Genomic DNA, 24459 nt, shown 5'->3' with positions numbered 1-24459 from the left:
GCTGCAAAAAATTTATTTTGGTTTATTTTATTTGAGTTTTTCAATATGGGTTGAAGACATGATCTTCCTGCTTTCTTTTCATCTGAGGTTTTGTGGCTAACAGCAATATTTTACTATCAAAACTGATTTATTTAACATTCTTTCTTTCTTACAGAAGATCCTCCAACTTACCAGCAGTTTTAGCCACTCACACCATTCATCTTCCACTCCTCAGTGTAATACAATTAATCTTACTTTCCTAAATTACATCTCTTTTCTACAAAGCAATTTTATTGTAAGAAAGAAGAAAAGCTGTCTGATTTTTAGTCTGTAATCTTTAGTGATTTCTGTTTCGGCAAAACCAGTCAAAGAAGCCACACTCAGACAGTTTAAGCAGCCCTTAAAATGTCTGTCAGGTCACTAAAAGCTTTGCATGCTTTTAGAGAGTCACCACCCTGCCGCATGCTTTCTGTCTCATCTGATCTCAGCCGCTCATCATTCAACGTGTTTGATGTTTTCCTCTTGTTCATCGTGTAGAACGAGCAGCAAAGCGGGGCGACTTATCATGCCGGCCAGCAAAATGTCAGCGGGATGCTTCATCGGTCCGCGTCGGACACGAGGAAGACGTCCCTCTAAGAGACAGAGAGAGAGCTGGAGAGATGCTGCAGGTACCTGCAGAGCAGCAAGTCAGGCTTTTTGAAGGAAGGTCAATAAGATACGATCTCATCCAAGAGCCTGAGCTAACACACACAATAAATTAATGCAATGTTGCCTGATGAAAGGATGTTTTCACTACTATGTAATTGCATCAACAAAATTTCACAACTTATGCAAACAGGTTATTGCTTTATGTTTTCTTTTTGTCTTCTGACATTTTTGTTTGCTTTGTAGGGGAATTGAACGGGATATGCGTCACATTTAAGGGGTAAAAAGTTTGGAAGCTATTTATCAAAGCCTAATGTTACACATTATAAAAGCTTTGCAAGCAAAGACACGTGTTCACCCTTTTGAGAGAGACTGAATTTTAAAGAAAAAATGACTTCTACAGAATTTCCCCCAGAAAACATGTTGTTTTTTATGTTCAAATAATTTTAGAAGTTACAAAAATTGAAAGGTGTATAATAATTTGGAAATGATAGCTTGTGAAATAGAGTTCATTTTAAACCTTATTTAAAAGGAACTTATAACCATTAGTATAATAAGCCTGGTGGCCCGCCAGGCTTATTATACACTGGGGGAAACCCTGTTTTATTATTTGCACTTACAAAAGAATAGATTTTTGTTTAATATCGGAAGCTATTTTTTAACTTTGAGAAGATAAGCTGCTGTTCTGGGCTCTCGATTGATATGTTTAGCTCACCTCGCTGCCGTACATCATGAGGTGGTGTGTGGCGATGAGCGCTTTGAAAACCACAATCCAGCTGTTGCTCGTCGTGCGCTCCAGCAGCGTGTCTGCCAGATGGGGGATGCTAACGTTCAGCTCATTGGTGCAGTGGATCAGGTCTGAGGGTCACAGAAATAAAAACAAGACAATCTACCGTAAAACAATCTGAGTATAAAAAAGAAATGGAGGTTGAGACTAAGAGTTGGCTGATTTAGACACTCTTCCATCAATATTAGACACTTTTTCTCACTAATTATACATCACTCAACAGACTTATTGGGAAAATTTGCAAAAATATTGGTAATTTTTCTAGTGCAAAATTTAAAAATCCAATCTTTAATTGTCTATTGACTAAATGGAAAGAATTCTTTGATAAAAGCATAAAATGAATGTTGTCCAATTCTAGATGAATATATGCAATTATGTTCATAATTCAGTTAATCTGTAATGATCAGTGTCTAAATGATGTTGAGTATTACTCCATGCCTTGTTCCTTTAGATATGTAAAAGTGCATATAGAGCCATTTCTTTTGTCAGTCCTTTTTGAAGAGGAGAAATGTATTTTTTGCTCTTCAAAAGGAGAAAAGAAATTAAGAGAGTACACCATTCAAATAAGGCAAAACCATGTTGATGTTTGGGTCACCAAATCTACATATATAGATCGTTATGCTAAGTCTGATAAATGCCTTCTCTGTCCTACCATCACAAACATAATCACAAGAAGTTTTGCTTACTCTACAGGTTATGTGTGCTTTGATCAGGCACAACTTCATATTGAGCTTTTCAGCAACAAACATCTGAGGTGTTTCTGCTACTAAACAAAAGATTCGTTCATAGAAAAGCTCATAAAGTGCAACATTAAGTTCTGCTTCAAAGTTCCTGGGAATATTGTTTGTGTCCATAGCCTCATAAAATCTTTGAAGCACAAGGACACTAGAGAACAGAGCGCATAAGAATGGGACTGGGATTCTGCAGGATCTCGAGATGTTGTCCAAAATGGTCAAAGATCCCTTTCTGCATCCTCCAACCTCGTGAACTCACTTTTTTTTCAGGGTAGGATTATCCTATAGTCATAAAATATGAATTAATTTGAATGGTGTTTTACCAGAAGTGCCAATAAATGTGGAGAATACTTTAAATTACTGTGAGTAAAAGCAGCAGCTATGAAAAAAACATAAATTTATATCTTTGGGGAGCCATGAATCAATGGAATAAGGAGAGCCACTGAGATTCAGATCGACTGCTGCATTCATTTTTTCCGACTCAATAACTGCACACAAATCTAATAACAAAGAAGAGTTTTAATAAGAGTAACTGTGGAGGCAGATGAATCAGAACAAAAAACACATTTTTCACAACCCCATTATGTAGCTGCACAGCTTTCCACCTATTCAACTGAAATGTTTATAGAGCAAGATCTAATTTGTTCCATTGCCAGACACATGTTTTAACAGATAGTGAGTAATGAATGAGAAATTTTCTCTGGGGGTCCTTGTTAGTTTGGCTGAGATAAAATTCATCTGTCTGGCGTATAAATTTTTCACTTTAAGGATATGTGAAGGACATATCAATGGGGAAGAGTGTCATGTTGTGCCAGTTTTCTACATTCAAAGGTTTAATAAACATCAGGAAATGTAGGAAGAAAACTGGCTGAAGAGTGCATTTGGAAAGTATTCACACCACTTGGACTATTTCAGGTTTTGTCACATGACAACAAAGAAAGTCAATGTGTTTTATGTAGTTTTTATAGTAGTAATTGTTGGAGAACATTAGAGAACAAACATCTTGAAGACAACAGAAAGGCCAGGAAGAAAGTGGTGGGGAAGTTCAGAGAAGGGTTAGGTTATAAAACTGTGTCAATTACTGAAAGTCTCACAGAGCAGAGTTGGTGTGAAAAAAAAATGGTTCATCTGGAAACAGTCGGAGAATCAGCCGAGAGGCCCATGGTAACTCTGGAGGAGAGGCACAAATCCACATTTCAAAAACGATCAAACCTGGCCTTTAAAGAAAGGTAACAAAAAGAAAGTCATAACCGAAAGAAACCGATCAGAAGTCCCATTTACAGGTTTGCATTAGAAAGAAAGAAAGGTTCTGGTCACATGAGACCAAAACTGCAATTTTTGGCCTTGATGCAAAATTCTTTGTGTAGCAGAAAACTAACACTGCACATCTCTCTCCATGTAGTAAGACTGAATTAAACTATTTTGCAAAGAATTGGCAGAGTTCAGTCTCTATGTAAAACTGGTGGAGACATACTCAAAAAGATTTCCATCTGTAAATATGATGATTATATAAACTATTAACTCAGGTAGGATGAATATAAATCATGCCTCATTCAGGTTTTTTATTTGTAAATAAAATGTTGAAAACCATGTTCCCCTTTCTTCTCATCTCACACTTACAGACTCCTTTGAGTTGGTTTGTCATGAAATTTCAGTAAAATCCTGCAAGGTAGCGCATGAAAAACTTCAAGTGGTGCAAATACCTTTGCCAGGCGCTGTACAGATCATTTAAATTTTACTAGTCAACATAAAACTGGGTCAGGCTGCAGGAACTGTGGCCCAGATTCCTTATGGATTCTAGCAAAAGAAGAATGTGTGGCATCTGTTAAAACCCAGAGATTTACCGACTCTTTATGAAATGGCACAGGAGCATTTTGTGGTCTTACACATACAGAGTGAGCTGCATGCCTATAAGTCAGCCAAGTCATGTTCTGATTTTCTAATATACAGCAATAAAAAGGCTCTGGATTTCATTGACTGAGCAGCTTATATTTCTGTGCATTTATACACTAAATGATGATAAAAGGATTGTAATTTGATGAGACTGTTGATTCTGTGTAAAGACATTTACCTTCACATTTTACATCTAGTCTTGGATCAAATCTGAAAAGCTTTGAAACTGAGAAAGATGAAAATAAGCAGACGGACAGGAATCAGTTTGACACTGACAGCTGTCTTAGAGTCTTTTCAATGCCAGGATGCAAAACGTTCTCTGAGGGAACACACAGATGATAACCCACCTCAGGAGATGAGACGCCTGTTTAGCTTTTTACCCCAGTTACTGGTGTGAAATCCTCCACACGAGTCACACACTCAATAATAAATAATAAAAAAAACATACATTTTGTTTTGCTGACAAATTTGTGTTTGACTGCTGTAAAAAAATGAAGTCAGTGTCTCTGTATGACACTCACTGTGCTGCATACATGGCATGACATTTGTCCGTGCAAAGGGCAAATATTAGTCAAAGGTCTGCACGCCTTCAGCGTCTGGAAGAATTTATAGAAAAAAATATGTCTTTAATACACAGCTCTGGTAAAAAGTAAGGGACCACTTAAAGAGAACAGTTTCTCTGATTTTATGTTTCATAGGTATATGATTCAATAAAATGAACATTGCTCTTTTATTCTATGAACTACTGGCAACATGTCAAGCAAGAATTCCAAGCAAATTTTTTTTTTATTTGCAAAAACTGAGAAATAGTCAAAATAATTAAAAAGATGCTGTGCTTTCAGACATTAAATAACGCAAAGACAAGTTCATATTCATTTTGAAACAGTACTAATGTTTTAATGTTCAGGAAGAGTTCAGAAATCAATATTTGGTGGAATAACCAATGTTGTTCAGTGCAGTGGTCTCTTTATTGATTCCAGAGCTGTATATTCATAGATTTAGATCAAATTCCCCAGTTTGATGCCTGCATATTTTTATTCACAGTGCTGTGAAAGCATCTTACAGATTTTTTGCTGTCTTTGTGTTTAGTTATGATTCTATGTTCACAATAATAAAGCTGGAAAGCTTCGCCACACCCACTCCTGATTACTGCTTGACTTGTAGAATCATAAAATTCCCGAAACAACCTGTTTGACAACAGGTTGTCAAACAGCAATGCATCTCAAAAAGCAATGCATCATACCCTGATCTAAAGAAACTCAACAGAAGAAAATAAATAAAATCAAGGCATCAGTCTGGAAGAGGTAATAGAATCATTTTAAGGATTTGGGAGTCAAACGGTGAGAGTCTTTACCCACCGTCTGGGAGGGTCTGTGGCTGCTTTGCTTCTTTATCACCTGAACAACTTTCAGAGATGAATAGATCATAAATCCTTCTCTCTACTATAAAACGCTGCAGGAAAATCTGACCATCCATTAGAGATGACCTTCAGTTCAAGCATATGATGTGATGCACCAAGACGCAACAGCAAGTCCCCCTCTTTTTAGTTCTGAACAATCTGAAATCAGTACAACTTGTAATTAGATAAAAGGAGAAAATATTTATTTCTGCTCAAAGCTAAGTTGGTTTGAAAATGTCCTACATCTTAAAAATTGTTTTCATATTTAGGTAGAAATGGTTTTGTGTGCATGGAAACATCTGGTCTCTGTTTTCGCTCATATCATATTTTTCATGCTAAAGCAGACAGCTGTTTTCTGCTCTGAAGCTCTGATGCACAACCTGACCAGTCTCACAGAGACAAAGTTGACAACGAGCCGCTGAAGCGAGTAGATAGATGCTGACACACCACTTATTTCCCCAGGGGGGTGATCCAGACTGAAATCAGAGTAAGGAGCGTGAAATCTCCAGGTATCCAGAAAGGCAATTTACTTTCAGGGTTTATTTAGCAACTTTTCTGCAGAAACGTTCAAACTGAAATGTTTATTTGAAAGCTTGTTATGATTCCATTCTGCCTATACTGATCAGTGATCCTTCTGGCAGATATTTTCATATATGATAATAAAAAAAATCAGAAGGGATTTAACCACTGATATGTGGCAGAATCTGCAAACAGCCAGAGGGAAGCAGTATTGATTCTATGGTGGCCAACTGGTACTACTGATAACCCACAACGCTCACTGGAAATCATATAAATCGAAAACTTGATTAAAAATGGCTTTGATGTTATCAGAGTCAGACAGTTATGTCTTTTCAAAATTCAGAACATGTTTAATGCTCTTTAACATAAAATAGAAGGCCTTGGTCTGTGAAAGATTTCTGCTCATAAAGAGACTTACTGTAAAAAGCCATAAAACTTTATTCAGTCTGCTTTAAGACCTTGGCTTTAGAAAGAATGAAGAAATATCGAGGGCATGAAATCTACTGAAAAGATGAGGTCATTAAAATGACACACAGATGTGGGAGTAAGTGGAGCCAATTTAGGCACCCTTGGCTGCCTGTGAGGCGAAGTGGCGTCATCCACGGCACTTTTGTTCTTCTTGGTGATTTTTTTAGCAATTGGGTTCAAAGAATGGAAAAAAAGAAAAGGGAGTGCTCACCTTTTCATATCCATGCAATGGATGTCCGAAACGTATTAAAACAGTAGCATAATCTCAACTGAAAATTGTTAAAAAAAATACAAATTATAGTTTGAGTATTTATATTTATTATGGAAAAATGTCCTACATTAAATCAGAATTCTCTCTTCCTCCAAGGTTGTTACCTCTGCTGTTAATGCTTTATAACCTGTTATTACACATCAGACATCATTTATTCTTCTTCTGAAACACTTTGCAGCCGTCTGGGGACTGGAGGAAGGTTGAGTCGTCTGCCTGGTAAACGCAGCAGTCCAGTTTTCAGGCTGTTTTGGATCATTATTCTGCTCAAATACCCAATTTCAAATTTCTAGTGGATTTTTATGAAAAACATCCTGATGTCATGCTCTCTAAAAAGGAGCATAGGATCTTTGGCCCACAGCATTATAGGTTCTCTGCCGTACCTGACAGTAAGCAAGGGCTACTTTCTATTACAGAAGAAAATCCAACATTAGGATTATTTTTAAAATTACAAATTGATTAACTATTAACACTCAACAATACATATAAAATAAATTTTTATATTTTTTAAAGTTTTGTCAAAAAGTTCTAAAAATATTTTAATTTATTTATACTTTGTTGTTTTAGTCACTCTTCAAAATGGCAAACACAAGAGAACATGCCACTCAAGCACATCTGTACCTGCAGCTGTGGCCATGAAAGAAAATCTCATTCTTTACTTTCACACTTTGTATGATCATGTGCCAAACTGTACTGTACAGATTTAGAAGGATCTATTAGACAAATGTTCAAATGTGACCCGGAATGTTTATTTTTATAAATCTTCTATCTTTCCAGCTCTAAGGTCTATTCCACACATTCGTTTTGTCTCACTTTCTGTTCTCATTCCTGCCAAGAGCTTTTCCGATCTGTTCCATTATGAAGGTTTTGTGTTTTAGCACCTTGTTTACCAGGTAGTTCAGAGAAAAAGGGAAAAAAAAAACAAGAAGTCAGTGATGGCTGCACAAAAAGAGCGTGAATATGGTTTAAGTGAAAATGAAGAGCTGACATTGCTCTCATATGACTCATCAGACTCTCCTCCAGAGAAGTTTTGTTGGGTCTTTATTCACTCAGTCACCAAGGTCCCCTGAGCCAGCCGCAGGTTCAGTACTACAGACGAATACGTTTCCCGATGCCTTGAACATTTCACGCTCTGCATGCTACACCATGCCTTATACAAGAGAGGCCCTCCAGTTCAAAGAGAAAGCATCTCACTGAACAAAACAGCTAAACAAGTAAGCCAGGGCAGATTAATGGAACAAGTAGACTTTCCTTTCATTACAATAAAGTCTCGCGTATGCTTTCTTTATGGGCCGTTCTAGGTGAAACTATTTTGCCCTTGAAAGGAGTTACATAAAATCCATTGTTGAAACTGTACAAGCTTTGCTTTAATTTTCTGAATACTCCCACTCATGACATGCACTGAAGTGGGCAGCCTTCTACAAATTAATATCGGCACAGCTTCAGAGTGCTTGAAGATTTGCCAGAAATAAATCTAATTACTTGAGGCACTTCGTCTGATATTTTTCAGAGTTTATATCAATGTTTTATTTGAAGTCATCTGTTGAATTAAATTCATGTAATCAAAGCACAAAGCAGAAATCTTCAGCTTCTACCCACAAAACAACCACCTTCCAAAAAACACAGTCCACTTAAAACCTTCATAATTAGTTTGTGCAAGGCAGTGATTAAATCAAACAATCAGTAATTACTTATTGTTGCGCCAGTGCTTTTGGATGATTTTCTAATGAGTTTTTGTTTTTCTTTGTTTGTTTTTGTATTTAAATAGGGGCAAAGTAATGCAGATGTCAGAAAGCCTGGTGGCAAACTCCCCTAAAGGGACCTGATATTCCCAGTGTCTCTGCTGTGGACATGACTGAGTAATGCACTGCCAGAGTTGCCGGCTGACTGGCTGGGCATGCAGCTGGATGACTGACTCGCAGGCTGTTTGGCTACTTGCCTCTTGGTGTCTCTCCGGCTGATTTATCCACATTTTCTTCCAGATTAGCCATCTCACTCTTTTTGTTCACTTTCTCTCTTTTTTGTAGTCTGTCCGACCCTCAACTGCATTGATTGGATGTGCTCTCTATCGATTATGTCAAGTGATTGTAAAAAAAAAAAAACTTGAAAAGGCCACCTAACCTAATTACAATCACTGGTAAAACGTACATGCAGGGAAAGCCCTGTGCAGGTATAGTCAATCAGGCAATCTATGCGCAGTGAGTGATATGGCTTTCTGCCCAGGGTGCCATGGCTTGCAGGGTACCAAAACAAACAAAAAAGCCAAAGAAAAAGAAGTACAATTTGTATGATTTATTCATTGCCAACTCAATCAAAACAGGCCCCCCTGCTGTGTAAAGAAGGCAGGACACAAAGAGTGGCTGATGATGCTCAAGTTTCTATCTGATTGCATCTTTTGTTTCAGTGCTAAATCAAAAGATTATTCTGGTTTTTTTAGGCGCTTTGGTTGTTTTTGATCCTCTCTGGTTCAACATCATATACAGACTGGTTAAACCTGAGAGACGTTTAGATTGACAGGGTTGTGAAAACCACTGTATGTGGAGTATTCAGGATTGATATACAGTAAAGTTCTTGGAAAATACTAAGATATCACGGTATTTACACAGAAACATTTAATAAGAAAAGAAAACGAGGTCTAACTACTTTTATTTATAAAAAAACAGAAAAGCTGCTAAAATTGTTTTTATTGTTTTATTTTATTATCTATCTATCTATCTATCTATCTATCTATCTATCTATCTATCTATCTATCTATCTATCTATCTATCTATCTATCTATCTATCTATCTATCTATCTATCTATCTATCTATCTATCTATCTATCTATCTGGTTCATTTACTATTTATTAACCATTTTTAAGTGGTAAGTATGTTAACTATGCTGTTGACACTAAAAACCGGTATTGGACACTGGTCACTTTTAACTTCACTCTCACCCTTTAAATAATGTACATCAAGTGTATAATATCAATTATGACACATTTAAAACTTATTGGATAACTGGTTAACTATTTATTAGTCATGTATAAACATAATCTTTTTAAGTTCTAAATGTTACTGATTAATAGTGTTTTATAGCTCAGTATTAATGGTTTATGATTAAAAGCCTCAAATTATTTATGAACAATTTCCAAGCCATTTATAAAAGCAGTCATATTGTCAAATTATAAGATTATCCCAATAAAGGGCTCGTAAAACCATGAACTGATATATATATATATATATATATATATATATATATATATATATATATATATATATATATATATATATATATATATATATATATATATATATATATATATATATATATATATAATATTCAGGTTTTGTGAAGCATTATTGAGCAGTTTTTAAAAAAACTACAGATTTTTAGCATTGATAAAATATTAGTCATTGACTGTCCTCTATTCCACAATATTAACAGTTTATAAAGTATTCACAGATTCATTAAAAACATATTTATTATATGTTACACATTTTATAAGTCTTACTATGCTTTAGCCAAGTTTCATAATAAAAATCTCATGTTTTTATTTTAAGATAATAAACAATATTTCTGTTTTCAAACGCCTTTCTTTTAAAAAACCTACAGACAGAAGTGAAGCTATTGTGCGTTCAGGACTGACAGCAGGACATTCATTAATGATGAAACGCCTGAGGACGCGACAGAGAACTTGAATGCGTGGTTGTGGAAATGAAGAGGAAGATGTTTGGTGATGCTGCACGATAATGCACATTATGTACTGAAGTGTCTCCAGGGGAATGTAGCCTAGTGCTGCATGCACGCTGCTGCTGCTGATAGTGGCGTTAATAATGGATAGGCCCACAATATAAAGCGGCTGGTTGCAATGTGATTAGCCCATTCCAGAGTGGCCTATTTCCCCAGAATGACATGCCCAGATAGTGCCCTGCTCCCTCGCCCCTTTATTTAAATCTTGCGCTGATGATGCTCAGGCTCATTGTTGCGTGCGCGCTTTTGCCCCCCGCACATCCCAGACGCAAATACTTATTTCTAATAAAAACAGGTTGCAAACATAACCCGGCCGGATGCTGTTTGTACAGACTGTCCTTTGTGAGAGAGCGAGAGAGAAAAGGTGCATGCAGGCTATTCTATGAGCTACAGCAGCTAGGAGCAGTGATGGCATGCTTTCAACCTACAGTCAAGGTGTTTCTTCTTGGGTCCGCTGACTTCATGCGTCGTGGCCTTGCAGACGGCTTTGCTGATGGCAGAGCCGGTCATGCTGTGCTGCGCGGCGGCGATCCGGTCCGTCAAAGACTGTCCCGACATGTTACAGTGGAGGAGGAGGAGGAGAGGAGGAAGAGGAGGTGGAGGAGGTGGTGGTGGTGGTGGTGGTGGTGATGGTCGTGTCCGGGTGGGGGGAGCTGGGGAGGACGATCAAAATGTCTTTAGTGGTAGGGAGGAGGGTAGTGCCCTCTGTGAGAGTCAGGAGGAAGAGGAGGAGGAGGAAGAGGAGGAGAGAAGCAGCAGAGTACACCGACGAGGATCCGGTGGGAGAATTCATGCGGCGGCCAAAAAAATCATGTAAAAAATGACAGAGGACATTCACATTCAGGCAAAACGACGAGTGTAGGTAGAAATCTGCATAAAGTGCAGCCAGTGCACAGTGAGCGATCCCTGAAATAGATGTTGCCCAAAGGCTGGGATGCCGGCGGCAGGGTGCGTCCGTGCCAACCGCGAATCCGAAATGTCCCTGATCTAAACACGGACGGTGATTAGAAGTACAATCTGCGCGGCATCCACCGTGAGTGACGAACCGACACGAAACAGCATTGTCCTTTCCTTCCCAGCAGTCTCCCTGTTCCTGACCCGGTTTCTCCTCCAGAATCAAAGCGATCCGAGCGCAAACACCTCTCTGATCCCCACAGCACCCCGCGCTGGCTGCACCAACCTCAGCCTCTTTCAGTCTGCGCACTGAGAAAAGGGGAGTATTTCTCTCTGAAAGGTTACCGATAGGCCAGTTCTTATCCCCCCCTCAATTATTATTATGTGTGTAAAATGGCAGCACGTGAATCTGGTGGAGGGAGGGGGGAAAGGGGGGGGCGATGGGGCAACTTCTCGGGTCTGGGCAGGGCGTCAGACCCAGTTGATGAGGCAATTATCTGCTGTGATCACCTTGCTGAGCACTGAAGCCTCAAAACAAATCAGTAATAGTAACAAATCACTTATCAGAACAAAACCCACCTTTATTGTGAAGAGACATGTCTGTTGCTTTAAGCTGTGATATATTTATGCCAACATATCCCCTGTTATCATTTAGTCAGTTGTTTTAACATCTTTTCCAATGTGTTTATTAACTTGATTTCATCCCTTTTTTCTCCCATAGAAAGTACTCCTGGCTTGGTAGTTGGTAGTTCTGTGTTTTGCTTTGTCTCTTTTCTGGATGGGTTAGAAGGAGCAGTTGTTCACATAAACTATTACAGTCCTTGTTTTTTTTTCTGTAGAAAGGAACCATGTCTCTGAGCTTCTGTATCGAGTTGAGTCCCTTTCTTCAACGATGCAATTAATCAAGGTATTGCTAAGTTTAACTAGGGGTAGTTCTGTGTTTACTATATTGTTTTCCTGGAGGAAACATTGACAGAAATATTGCTTCAAATAAATTTGTGTATTTTTTCTTCTTTCTCATAGAAAGTTCTCCTAGCTCAGTGCTTCTGTCTCCTTTCTGTCCACTCAACCTTTCTTTGTTGATAGCTCTAGTGAGCCACACTCCTTTGGTGGTTTATTCCTGTGAAAATTAAGCCTTCCCATTTTTGACACATGCATGATGACAGGAGAGGTGATGGCTGGAAAGTCAACACAGTGCAGTCACTGGACTTTGTTAGATAAATAACTTGCAAAGTTAAAGTAATGTCTAAAGATGTATAATAGAAAATCAAGTGGATTAACTCAACGCAAAACAAGTATGTCATCAAAAAGTAACATGAATTTGTAAATTGTGATATAAGTTTTTGTAGGTTTTGCTCAGCTCAGCTCTTTTGTATGTTATATTAAATCAAAGGACCAGAGCTGATGCTGGTATATGAGAGAAGTTAGATGTTCACATCCTGTCCTTCATGAACATCTGGTTGGGTAAAACATATGTGTGTTTTTAATAAAAGAGAAGCTCTGACTCTTCTTTTTATTTGGCATGAAATTGGTTTGGGTGAGTCTCAGACCCAGACTGAGTTGGAATCCCTTCAGCATAATTATATTTTCTCAGTTCAGCCTTTTTGTCGCTGAGGCTCATAGGCCCTTAATATCTTCTTACCACAGGGATGAGGCCCCGTTAAGACCATGCAATAAAACAATATTTTTCATCTTTTTTTATCATAAAATTTTAATTTAGCATACACGCCCTCCATTGTCTCTTTGGGTTTTCTTCATAGCATTCAGTATAAAAGTGAATTGTTTTTTTTCAGGTGTTTAGCTGCCTATTGATATTGGAGGTGTTTTTTATGTCTAGGATTGACAATAATTAAAAAATATATGGTTGCAGACAATCTTTAAGCTCTCAAACTTTATCCTGTTTTGTGAAATTTTATTGAAGCATCTTGTGATTTATGAAGAGCTCCTAAAAACACAAAAGGCACAAAAACGAGAATTGTTTTTCTTTGGCACGTCCACAAAGAATAGAGACACACATTTGTTATTTTACAAATTGATCCAGGAGCTCATTATTGGGTATGAAGTAAAAGCCAAAGCAACATGTAATAGAAAACACTGAATTTTAAATAACAGTCAGAGCACGCTGGCACAAAAGCAGACAGGTTCTCTTTGCTGATTTTAAAGAAAGAAAGAAAAGACTCAGATTTGGGAAGATATTGATTTTGTGGTTGTAAACAACAAGTTACCACAACAATGGTGCAACAATCTGACAGCAAGTCAGCTCTGGCATTGTTTGTTGTTATGTCTGCAACAAAAACTCACCTCCCCAAGGATATTTGTATTTTCTTTGGACTGGAGATGTCACTAATGAGACACGGAAACCACAATTACCTCTATTTTTATTTTGACCTTAGGGGATTGTTGTAATTTTTTCTCTGCTGAATAGAAGAACACAAGGACCATTCAAGCAGCTGATAACTGTTTCTAATGTTGCACACAGGATTGCAGCTTCTTAGAGAAAAAAGGCTGTCCTGCAGAAGGTCCTGCTCGGACAAGATATCTGTCTTTGTCGAGATCAACAGAGACTGCAGTATTGAGATAATTGGGACACAGTCAAATATCAAAAGCTCACACACAAAAAAAATCTGACTGAGAAATTCTAATTGTTTTTCTTTTCCGACGCAGATTAGACATTTTACCTCAACAGAACAAAGGTAGCTTTTAAAATACCTTCCTCTTTAGCCTTAGGTCTGCTGCAGGGTGTGGTGAACCTGCTGCAGCCGTTACACCTGGCTGCAGTCATCTAACCACGTGTGATCTGACGTTTCTGGGTTGAATCAAGCCACACCTGTCCTCCATCCACCACGGAAGTCTGGACTTTTTTCTCCAAAGAATGTTGCAGAAATGCTTTGCTGTAAAATGTTCAGTGAAGGTAATGATTTGAAATAATCACTTTTTTCATCTTTCTAGCTAGTTAAACACATATATGTTTTAAAAATGCATATTTGTGTATTAGGCTTCTTTTTATTTTAAATCTAAAACACAAAATAGAATGACTCTGCTTCATGACCAGGCTGACATTTATTGTGTTAATTGCAGAAACCAACGAAAATATTCAAACCATAAACTCACATTGCACACAAACTAAATATAAGGTCAATATTTCTGAGAGTGTTCACATTTTATGTGTTTATATTTTTCTAGTTGGTTAAATAACAAAAAATATAACCATAAAAAACAAAACTCTCTTTACTCTCTCTTTACTCCTCTATATTGGAGTGTGAGCACAGATTTAAATAATGTTCTTACTTACTACGTGTAGCTTATAAAAGGACATTTTCTTTCAGATCTTTTGTCACTGATGTAATGTGATTATTTTAAACAAGAAGAGCAGTTTAAAGGACTCCTTGCGGTGCTTGCGTATCCCGACAAAAGGATGGAGGTGGGCTCTCGCTCTGTCACTGAGATCTCCTCGTTGTTCATGATGTGCTCCACCAAACAACGCGCTGCCTCCTCGATGTTTGTGTTTTCCTGATAGTCAGAACACATAAGCATTTCTAAAGAAATGTTTTTACAACTTATTTTGCATCATGAATGAGCAGAATGCTGAAAAAAAAAAGTTGGATTATAGAGGTTCAGAGAAAGGTATCTGGTGAATTTGCAGTAAGGTTTCTGAATCAGAATAAAATGTGCAGATTTTGAAAACCTGGATGTGTTACATTTTCATCTTGTGCTACTGATAAGTCAAAAATGTTTTTTCCAGCTGTCCGAGAGCATACACAGCCCAAAATTATTTATTTGTCAGCGGCATTATTGTGTTTTAAAAGTGAACTGTCTTAACAATGACCATCAGCCTTCAGTTAGGTTTGCATGCTCACCTCTGGATCCTGCTGTGAACCTGCAGTGGATGTTTCTGTCCGGATCTCACTGAGCTGTCTGCAGAGCTTATGGATTCTTCAACTGAAATGTTTTCTCTGACTTCTACTCTGATGTGATGTAATTTTTTAGACACATTGAGTCAGAAAGGGAAAAAAACAGAAGTCTGGACGTCACGCTACACTTTTCTTCAGTTTCTCTCTTATAACTGAGAAAATAATTTGTGTTTCAAGCAAATCTTTTGATTTTACAGTCAGCTGTTGTTGCCTTTTACTATTTATCCTAATTATTTTTCCTTTGGTAATCTGCTTTCAAAGGTCTTCAGTAGCACTACTGCACTTCTGCAGTAAAAATCAGGAGTATGGGTCTGGATGCTGCTTTTACCTTTGCAGACGTCTCAAACCAGCCAACAAATCCGTTCTCCCTGCAGAAGAAGTCCAGTTTGGGCAGCTGACACGCCATTTGGTCTGACTTGTTGGCAAGCAGAACAGCAGGAACTGGTCTCCCATGGTTCAGCGTCACCTGAGGAGAGATAATAAGAACCTCACATTACAGCTGCAGAAGCCGCTATTTCGTATCCAATATTTTAACAATAACATGCAAAAACACTGTGATTGTTTATTTTAAAGTCAAGCCCAAAAATACTCATTCACCTGTATGAGTATCTTTTAAACGTCTGGATTTTTACAACCATCCAAAATAACTTTGTTTAAATTGGTTATTGTAAATCTATGCAGACAAAGATGACATGCAGAGTTTCACAAGGCTCCACCTTCAGGTCACTTTTAGACAAGGCTTGCCAGCGCCCTCTAGCTTAGATTATGAGATATTACAACATTTATTATCTTATGTTTATGTATTTTGTCATCTCTTGACCAAAGGCTATTACAAATCTACAACCTTTTAATTGAAAAATGCTTTCCGATCAGAGGATTTTACCAGCATTGCTACTGCACTGGTAAAGGTTTTAAATGCCATTCAGATTTAAAACAATGCATCTAAAACTTCTGTGCTGCTGTTACTGAATCGTAAGAGTGGCATAGTTGGCTATAACATACGAATTGGTTGACTGGAAAAGTGTGTGAATGTCTTGTTCAGGAGAAAAATAGTTCACATCTTAATCACCAGATCAGCTTTACTTTATATCAGTTGGCAATGATATATCTGATTCCTCAAGGCTCCATTTTCAATCCATTTTATTCAACATCTGGCACAGAAAGTTACTTCTATGCTGATGACACACAGCTACAGATTTCTGTGTCACTGATCACATTCTGCATGATCACATTCAATTACATTCACAGAGTTAGTGTTTCTATAGCATCTGAATTACCGGGGCAGGTCACTGTTTTTGTAAGGTTACAGATTGAGAAAGACACAGAGTGATCAGAAAAGGACACAAAATCCCTAAAACTGAGTTTGTCTCACCTTAGAGTCCAAGTCATCCTTCCACTTCAGCACAGCCTCAAATGTGGAGGCCCTGGTCACATCAAACACCACCAGTGCTCCCACTGCCTCCCTGTAGTAGACCCGGGTCATGTTCCCATAGCGCTCCTGTCCTGGGACAAAAGAACAGCAAACCAACTCAACTCCACAAATATCTGAGATTGTGTGTCCGTGTACGTGTGAGTGAGTCCATTTATTTTATGGTAGCTATCATCATGTGATTGATATTATTGATCATGAGAACACTTCAGTCACAGTCAGACACAAGATCTACATTCCACAAGGAAGCATCAAGTACAGGGAGGCTCTGTGGCATGCAGAGGGCAGACTGACTCACTGGGGAAGTATTTTTATTGTTCCAATTTCTGACACAGTCACAAACACAACAGCCATGTTAAAGTACTTTCAAGTTTGTAAGTTCTTGCTCTTAAATTATCATTAAAATATCAGCTCAAAAAAAATATTATTTTTTTTGTTGTTTTTTGGTGTGTAAAACTGAGGCAGACCTGCTATGTCCCACAGCTGCAGCCGGATCACAGTGTCACTGTCCCACTGCAGAACTTTCAGCGCGAAGTCAACCCCGATGGTGGCTCTGTAGTGCTGGGAGAAGATCTGATGAACGTACCGCTTGATGATGGAAGTTTTCCCGACACCAAGATCCCCGACAACCAGGACTTTGAAGAGAAGCTCCTGCTGCATGTCTGCAGCTCGGAGAAAACGACTAAAAGGGAAATCAATAAGTACACAATCAGATGTTGAAATACTTGATGTTGGTGACAACAAAGTCATGGAAAGTTTTTTTTTCTTCTTCTGTCAAATTACGAACAAAACATCACATCAGATCGATCTGCAGGAAAAACAGCGCTGACGGTCTGAGCTGATCATTTTAAGGCCAACCTATTATAACAGTTTGAACGCGTGTCTAACAGCCGACTGAGACAAGTTGATGGTGCATTTAAGAGCTGCTCGTAAATCTAGGCATCAATCACTTCTATACCCCCCCCCCCCTCACACACACACACACACACACACACACACACACAAAATATAACAATTATTAGGGGGAATAATTATACATATAATCATCATATAATTAGGGGGCGATATATATATATATATATATATATCACATATATATATATATATATATATATATATATATATATATATATATATATATATATATATATATATATATATATATATATATATATATATATATATATATATTATTTATGTAGGCTATGTAGGTTATGTAGGCTATATATGTGCATTTGCCAACCATGAATTTTGTGTCCCTGTTTGTGCATTATGACATTCTTTCCCTACAGTACCTGAATGCATCGTCTGCTTTATTGTCAAAATAGGAAGGTTACATCAGTCCACGCTGCAGGGACTTGAAGCGCTGCAGTCTGCGGCAGACAGCGCCGTCACAACATTATATTTTAAATCCGTGTCTAACGTCTGTCTTTGTGAAAGTAAATGGTTACTTCAAGTACTGCTTGGAAATATCACTTTCCTGAAAGTGTCGCGATGAACTTACCTGAGTACCGAAGTAAATGTAAACCGTTTTAAGTGGAGTTAGCCAGTAGTTGTGTAAATATCATTTCATCATGTCATGAAAACGGAAGCTATTTAATTGTAGAAATTGAGTGATTTTCTGGTGACATTCCACTTCATTCTCTGTTAAAACTCAATCCGTTACCAATAATACCAAAACAGTGAAACCCTGCAGATGCGACACCAACACTCTGTGCAAACCGTTCAAGTTGGAATAAACAGGAAATATTCACTCTTTAAAGTAGGAATGTGTGCTATTTTATTTTTGTGCAAAAACCTTAGAATGAATTATCCGGTTCTGTTTGTGCTAACATTGGGCTCCAATATGTAGAACAAAGTTGCAAACGTCGGTGGTTGTCTAAACATCATTCTTTGCACGCAGTGATGAAGTTAAATAAAACTGTGGACCTCACGCCATTCTGTTCCTCCAGTGCATGAATGCAGCATCTTGATAGTTTGTCGCTGCGCTGTTATCGGTGTAGTTACGGTACTGGTGCTGATGAGGGCGAGGAAGAGGTGTTTGTGCGTGATGCTGCCGCTGCTGTTGGTGGTGGTGCTGTGTCCTGCTGCCATTTCGGATGATCACACGGAAATATCAGCAGCTCCCATCACTAGCTTCACTAGCTGCACTGGCTGCTCTGCGCGCTCAGCAGCTCCATTCTGCACCTTTGAAACCGTCAACTGGACGGGTTCATGTGTTGCGTCTTTTGGAGGTTATTCCTGTAAGAAGCTGCATCATAGCTACCGAAAGCCTCAGGGGTCATTTTCAGAAGACACAGTCATCAACATGGAGCTTGTTTTTTACTGCTGCTGAGCTCAGAACCAAGGTAGGCCACCATCTCCTGGTATTTATGTCTCATCTTAAATATGTAGAATAAAAATACTCCTGGGATAATTTAGGGAAAGACTAATGGATAAAACAGCTTTGTTTACCTGTTAGGGATCTGGGCAACAACATGTTATGTTGTGCATGTATTTCTTCACTGAAAGCATACATGGCTTGCTCCAACGTCTCATTGAGTGTTATTGCTCCCTCCCAGCTACTCTATAATCCACATGGGGGTTGACTACACCACTGTTTATTGAGTTGGCCCTCCCCCTCCCTATTATCTCCTCAAATTAGATCACCCCACTGTGAATCACTTGCACAGGACTGAGATGATTTGAGCTTATTATAATATTGTTATGAACCAAGAATTATTATATAATCGTCACATTCGAGGGCTTAAACTGATTTATGTCATGCTTTTTAAACAGATGCACTGTTTAAAAGAAGAAATTGAAGAAGACCTTCCTGTTTTCAATAGAATTTAGACTTTGAATTTGATGGATGTGCTCTAGCACATAAATATGCTCTGATCTACACCATTCCTCTTTAACTCTGGCAGGAATGTCATTATCCTTTGGGAAGGTGAACATCCTCTCTGGTTTGCAGCAGGATTTCTTCCAGGATTGTATTACATTTAGCTCCTTCCATCTTTCTCTGTTCCTGCTGAAGAAGCATATCCTCAGAATGATATTGCCTCCAACATACCTGACTGTAGGGACGGTGCTTTAAACCACAAATAAAGTTTTGCATGTATGTCTGAAAGTGAAATTTTGGTTTTCTCTCAATATATGATGTATGACAAACTATAAACTGGACTTCTTAAGGCTTTCTTTTTTCCACTTTCCCATTAAGGTAACATTTGTGGAGTTCAACATTTGTGATATTCACCTGAGTTATGCAGCTCCTCCAGCGTCACCAGGGGTATCTCGGTTGTTTCACTGATTATCTCTCAGTACAAACCACTGTGTCTTGATGTTTTCAGTTGTGCCACGCTTTTTTCATGTTCAGATGTTTTATTCAACAGTATTCGGTGAGCTGTTTGGACTGCTGCTGTTTTATCATGTTGTTCTGCAATGTTTTCTAATAAACCTCTGAGGCTTTCAAAGAAAATAAATGTAAAAATGAACATTAATAAAACACAGTTGATTTACAGTAATGAGGTGACAGTGAAAGGCAGGTGGATGCATACAAAAGCACAACGGGGTTTTTAAGATTTTTATTTTTAAATTATTTCAACGGTCATGTTTCCATTTTTCTTCTGCTTCTAAAATAAAACATTAAAGTGTCGATAGTGGAACAAAAAGTTCTATAAGTGCAATGAATATGAGAAATGTGCAAAGGAGTGTGTATGGAAATGTACAAACTTAACCCATGAACTGATCAGGAAAAAATAAACAATTTAAAGTTAATCTCATTAGTGTGAGATTTAGCTTCTGTCTTCTGTTTAACGCTCAGTGAAAAACCTTCTGACATCTTTCTCTGCGACAGACTAAACTCACATGAGTCATGGAGACAATATGGCTTTACCAGTTCCGTCTGATCGTCATCGGAGACTCCACAGTGGGCAAGTCATGTCTGATCCGGAGGTTCACAGAGGGCCGCTTCGCCCAAGGTGTCAGACCCCACTGTGGGCGTAGACTTCTTCTCTCGCCTGGTGGAGATCGAGCCAGGAAAAAGGATCAAACTTCAGATCTGGGACACTGCAGGACAAGAGAGGTTCAGGTAGAGACAATATTGTACTTACCGCTTCAAGTTTCTATTTTTGTCGGCCTCATGACGTATAAACAAGATTGCACAAATTTTAATCCCTGCTAATTTGTCCCATTTGTTGGTTGATGTTTTTATTGCTCCTTGCAGGCCCAGTGTTCAGATCCTGTCTTGTTTGCTACATTCATTTTGCTCTTGTAAAGCTCCTTTATTATATTCCCTTAATTCCAAAATGTATTTTCTATGTAAGTTTGCAGAGCCTGATCTTTTTCTAATTCTGATCGGTTTATCTCTTTGTTTCATGTTTACTGTAATGTGAAACAAGTTAGAAAACACAAATTCGCTTTCTGAAGAAGAAAGACTGTTCTTACTGTTTCACATTTCTGACTCGGCCCACAACTTTCCACATCTTAATTCTCATCCGGTTCTTGATGGATTTGAAGATTCCAGTTCAGATTATTTCACCATATGCAGTAGAATTAATTTTATCCCCATATTTTCTATTTGCCAGAATTTGTTTGTGTTGCTCTATTTCAGATAATATCAATAAAATCCAACTCGATATTTGGTTGTAGTGTGATAAAATGTGGAAACAATTAAAAGCCTTTTGCAAGACATAACAAGTTCTGTATGTAACAACAAATTAATTGCAAACTGATTAATCCCATGTTTTTGTTCTGTCCAGGTCCATTACCAGAGCCTACTACCGTAACTCAGTGGGTGGCCTTTTGCTCTTTGACATCACAAACCGCCGCTCCTTCCAGAACGTCCATAACTGGCTGGAGGAGGCGCGAAGTCACGTCCAGCCGCATAGCATCGTCTTCCTGCTCGTTGGCCACAAGTGTGACCTGGAGGCCCAGCGTCAGGTGACCCTGCATGAGGCGGAGAAGCTGGCAGGGGCCTATGGGATGCGTTATGTGGAGACTTCGGCACGGGATGCTATTAATGTGGAGAAGGTCTGAACATACAGTGATGTTTAAAAGTATCTGCACCTTCAGAAATGTCTCCTATTTTGGCTTTATTATCATATGGAAATATTTCAGAGAATCAAGTTAATTGCAAATACAAAATGCAATTTTTAAACTGTAATTTAATTTATGAAGGAACTTGGTCCTATGTGAGATGTAATTCCCATTAACAAATTGTGTTGGAAGTTAAGCTAAATTTGATTTAATTCTCACTGAAGATTTCTTTTTTCTTCAGGCGTTTGTAGATTTGACGAGGGAAATCTTTGAGCTGGTCCGAAGTGGGGACATCCAGATCCAAGATGGCTGGGAAGGAGTAAAAAGTGGATTTGTTCCCAACATGGTCCATTCCTCCGAAGAAGTCACCAAAGGGAGCCGGCAGTGTTTCTGCTGATGGCTGCAGCACCTGAGCTGGAAGGTGGTATAAATAAAACCTCACCAGACCGAAGTTTTCTGCTGCTGCTGCTTTCAGGCCAGATTTTTGGGACTGTTACTCACTTTACTCCTACATGTACGGCACTGTTTAACCATCCGTTTTAAGCTACGCTCAGATTCCCAACAGGTGTAGAAGCACAAGAAGCATCCTGACCCCTCACCTTTCCGTCTGCATGCATCCGTGTGTCTGTAGCTTTTAGCAACACTGCAGCCACTTTTGGCCTTTTTCTCAAGTGATAACTCCTGTGGCTGGTTATGTCGAAGCCAGAGACTCATACTGCCAGTCTGGTGTCCATCTGTTCATGTATCCACAAGAAATTAGTCTGGATGGAAGACTGAGGCTCACCGCTAACCATTAGAAGAAAACGTTGTTGCTGTCCAATTGGACAGCTGTGCCATGGATATGACTTGCTGTGTACATGGAGACAACAGAAGCAATGAATCAAGCCAGTAGTTGGGATTTTTCTATTGGTTTGCCTCTAACTGCTGAAGGGAATAGTTGGTCAGAAGGAAAATCTTCTGTAGCTGCTCACTGACTGCCTTTAAGAACAGACCATAGGAAGGTTATTAACCGGACAATTTTCTTACTTGTGTTTCAGATTGGTCTAACGATAAGAGTGTATGCATTTGTGTGGTAGTTTCATGTTGTGCATCTGTTCAGTTTATAAAATATACCCTGCAAACCCCATGGATCCTTTCAATGTGCTGTGATTTTTTTTAAAACTTTGATTTTTTTTTTCTCTGTTGAGAAAAAATATTGAAAATGTTTTTTTGTTTGTTTTATTTTTAACCAAATTTAGCCTGAACAAAGACATTGAAAGTCAGACTTGGTTGATCCCATTTGATCAACCCCAAACACCTTTCAGTCCACAGACCTCAATCTGTCTGCTTCATGAAACATGTTTAATGCTTAGCCATCAATTAGGCCGTCAAGAAGCAAATTAATTAATTGAGTTTCAAACAAAAATAAGATTAACCTCTATTACAGGGACAAATGTTGGTCAGAGGTGAGTTCAAATTGTAAAATGTTGATGATATGTTACATTAATACATAAAGTTTGTGATTATAAAATTGAAAAAAACAAAAAAATCTGCTTTCCGTAGCAAGTAAAAGTGACCTACACTTTTACTTGCTAGTGTACAAAAAGGAAAAAAGGTTTTTCAATTTTCCTGCTTTTAGTAGGTAAAAGTGACCTACTAAATACTTTATTCTTTTTATAAAAATACTTTATATTTGGATCTCGATTCGAGGATTTGACCAAATATTTCTTGTAGTTATATAAAGTCACAACTGTGTGGAAACCAACAATTAGGGAATATTTGGAGAACCTTCAATGTAACAAAGGGTTTGGCATGTGGCCACTGATCAGACTGAGCCTTTTCCTCTCCTGTCAACCAGCTAATTGAAATGTCAGAAATAATCTAAGACTGGAAAGTGGAACACTTTGCAATGCTATCCTGTAAAAAGCACAAAGTTTTGCCTAAATATTCAGTAACAAGTGAAGGACAACTCAACACATGGGGGAGCCATTTCCCCATTGACTGCACATGCAAAAAGAATTAGAAAACCTTTTGAGGGAACAACTAACAAATTAGTTACATTTCAATATTATGTGCTCAATTCCTCCCAGGGCAACTACCCTTATCAACTGACTACTTAACACAATTAGGTAACGCTCCCTTTAGGTCCTCTTACATTACGTTGTAAATGTTTCCTATAATTGTCTGGGAGTCTTGAGCGAATTTTTCCTGAAGGTCATATGGTGTGCAGATTTTAGAAGATGTTTTGGGGACATTTGGAGAGCATTATCAATGTTTTTAAACTAACATTGATAACACCATTGTTTCAAATTAGCATTTTAAACACTGTTAAACGATCCGTTGAAAGCTGTGCTCAGATTCCCAACAGGTGTAGATGCACAAGAAGCATCCTTTTTTCATTTTTATTCCTTTTCCAATCTTTTAAACGATTCTCCTTTTACCATAGTTGCATATGTTGCACACAGCTTTCTCCTTTGGCCTTAATTTGTGCATTTAAAATAATTTTGACAATAAGGTGTTAAGAAGCCAATTAACATGTATTGTATCTAGAAGACGACAGTTAAAGAGTTATTGTCTTAACTAACATGAATAGTAAAAAGAAATGTTGCTTAAATACAAAGGATATTCATCAATTAAACCCAATTGTAAAAACAATATTATATTATTTTTATAATATTATAAAAACAATGTTATATTGTTATTGTATTTGAAGGATATAATTGAGTTAATTAGTATATCCTCTGGACTTTTTCACACTTTATTTTGATTTTTGTCATCCCATCTAGCACTCTTTATGCATAT

The 24459-nt window shown here is 38.0% G+C and overlaps 3 protein-coding genes across 6 annotated transcripts in view; 1 reads left to right on the top strand and 2 right to left on the bottom strand.

Annotated features, from left to right (window-relative positions):
* LOC129373401 (phosphatidylinositol-binding clathrin assembly protein-like) overlaps window positions 1–11624 on the bottom strand; it is a 30597-nt gene extending 18973 nt beyond the window's left edge. For 3 of the 4 annotated variants that reach the window (XM_055051282.1, XM_055051283.1, XM_055051286.1), the window contains exons 1-2: window positions 10854–11623; window positions 1340–1482 (exon numbers count right to left, since the gene is read on the bottom strand). In XM_055051282.1, the coding sequence (XP_054907257.1) occupies window positions 1340–1482; window positions 10854–10983 (273 nt within the window). In that variant the 5' untranslated portion in view covers window positions 10984–11623. Of the gene's footprint in view, window positions 1–1339; window positions 1483–10853 lie in introns of all 4 variants that reach the window. The other variant, XM_055051285.1, reaches the window with a different exon arrangement.
* Window positions 11625–14378: 2754 nt separating this feature from the next.
* On the bottom strand, window positions 14379–18753 carry LOC129373406 (ras-related protein Rab-38-like). The gene is made up of 5 exons (XM_055051299.1): window positions 18594–18753; window positions 17127–17321; window positions 16603–16733; window positions 15559–15696; window positions 14379–14829 (listed from the first exon to the last, which is right to left on the bottom strand). Exons 1-5 carry the CDS (start codon window positions 18751–18753, stop codon window positions 14671–14673), a joined length of 783 nt encoding a protein of 260 aa, XP_054907274.1. The 3' UTR covers window positions 14379–14670.
* On the top strand, window positions 18713–22808 carry LOC129373407 (ras-related protein Rab-39B-like). The gene is given in 5 exon segments (XM_055051300.1): window positions 18713–19007; window positions 20498–20613; window positions 20615–20731; window positions 21402–21672; window positions 21920–22808. Coding segments are annotated over 4 exon segments (642 nt in total). The 5' UTR covers window positions 18713–19007; window positions 20498–20515; the 3' UTR covers window positions 22076–22808.
* The last annotated feature ends 1651 nt before the right edge of the window (window positions 22809–24459 follow it).

Source organism: Poeciliopsis prolifica, unplaced genomic scaffold, assembly GCF_027474105.1.
Source record: "Poeciliopsis prolifica strain line A6 unplaced genomic scaffold, Auburn_PproV2 SCAFFOLD033, whole genome shotgun sequence".
Taxonomy (NCBI): Eukaryota; Metazoa; Chordata; class Actinopteri; order Cyprinodontiformes; family Poeciliidae; genus Poeciliopsis; species Poeciliopsis prolifica.
Note: the sequence above shows the minus strand (reverse complement) of the source record. Positions and strands in the feature narration are given on the sequence as shown.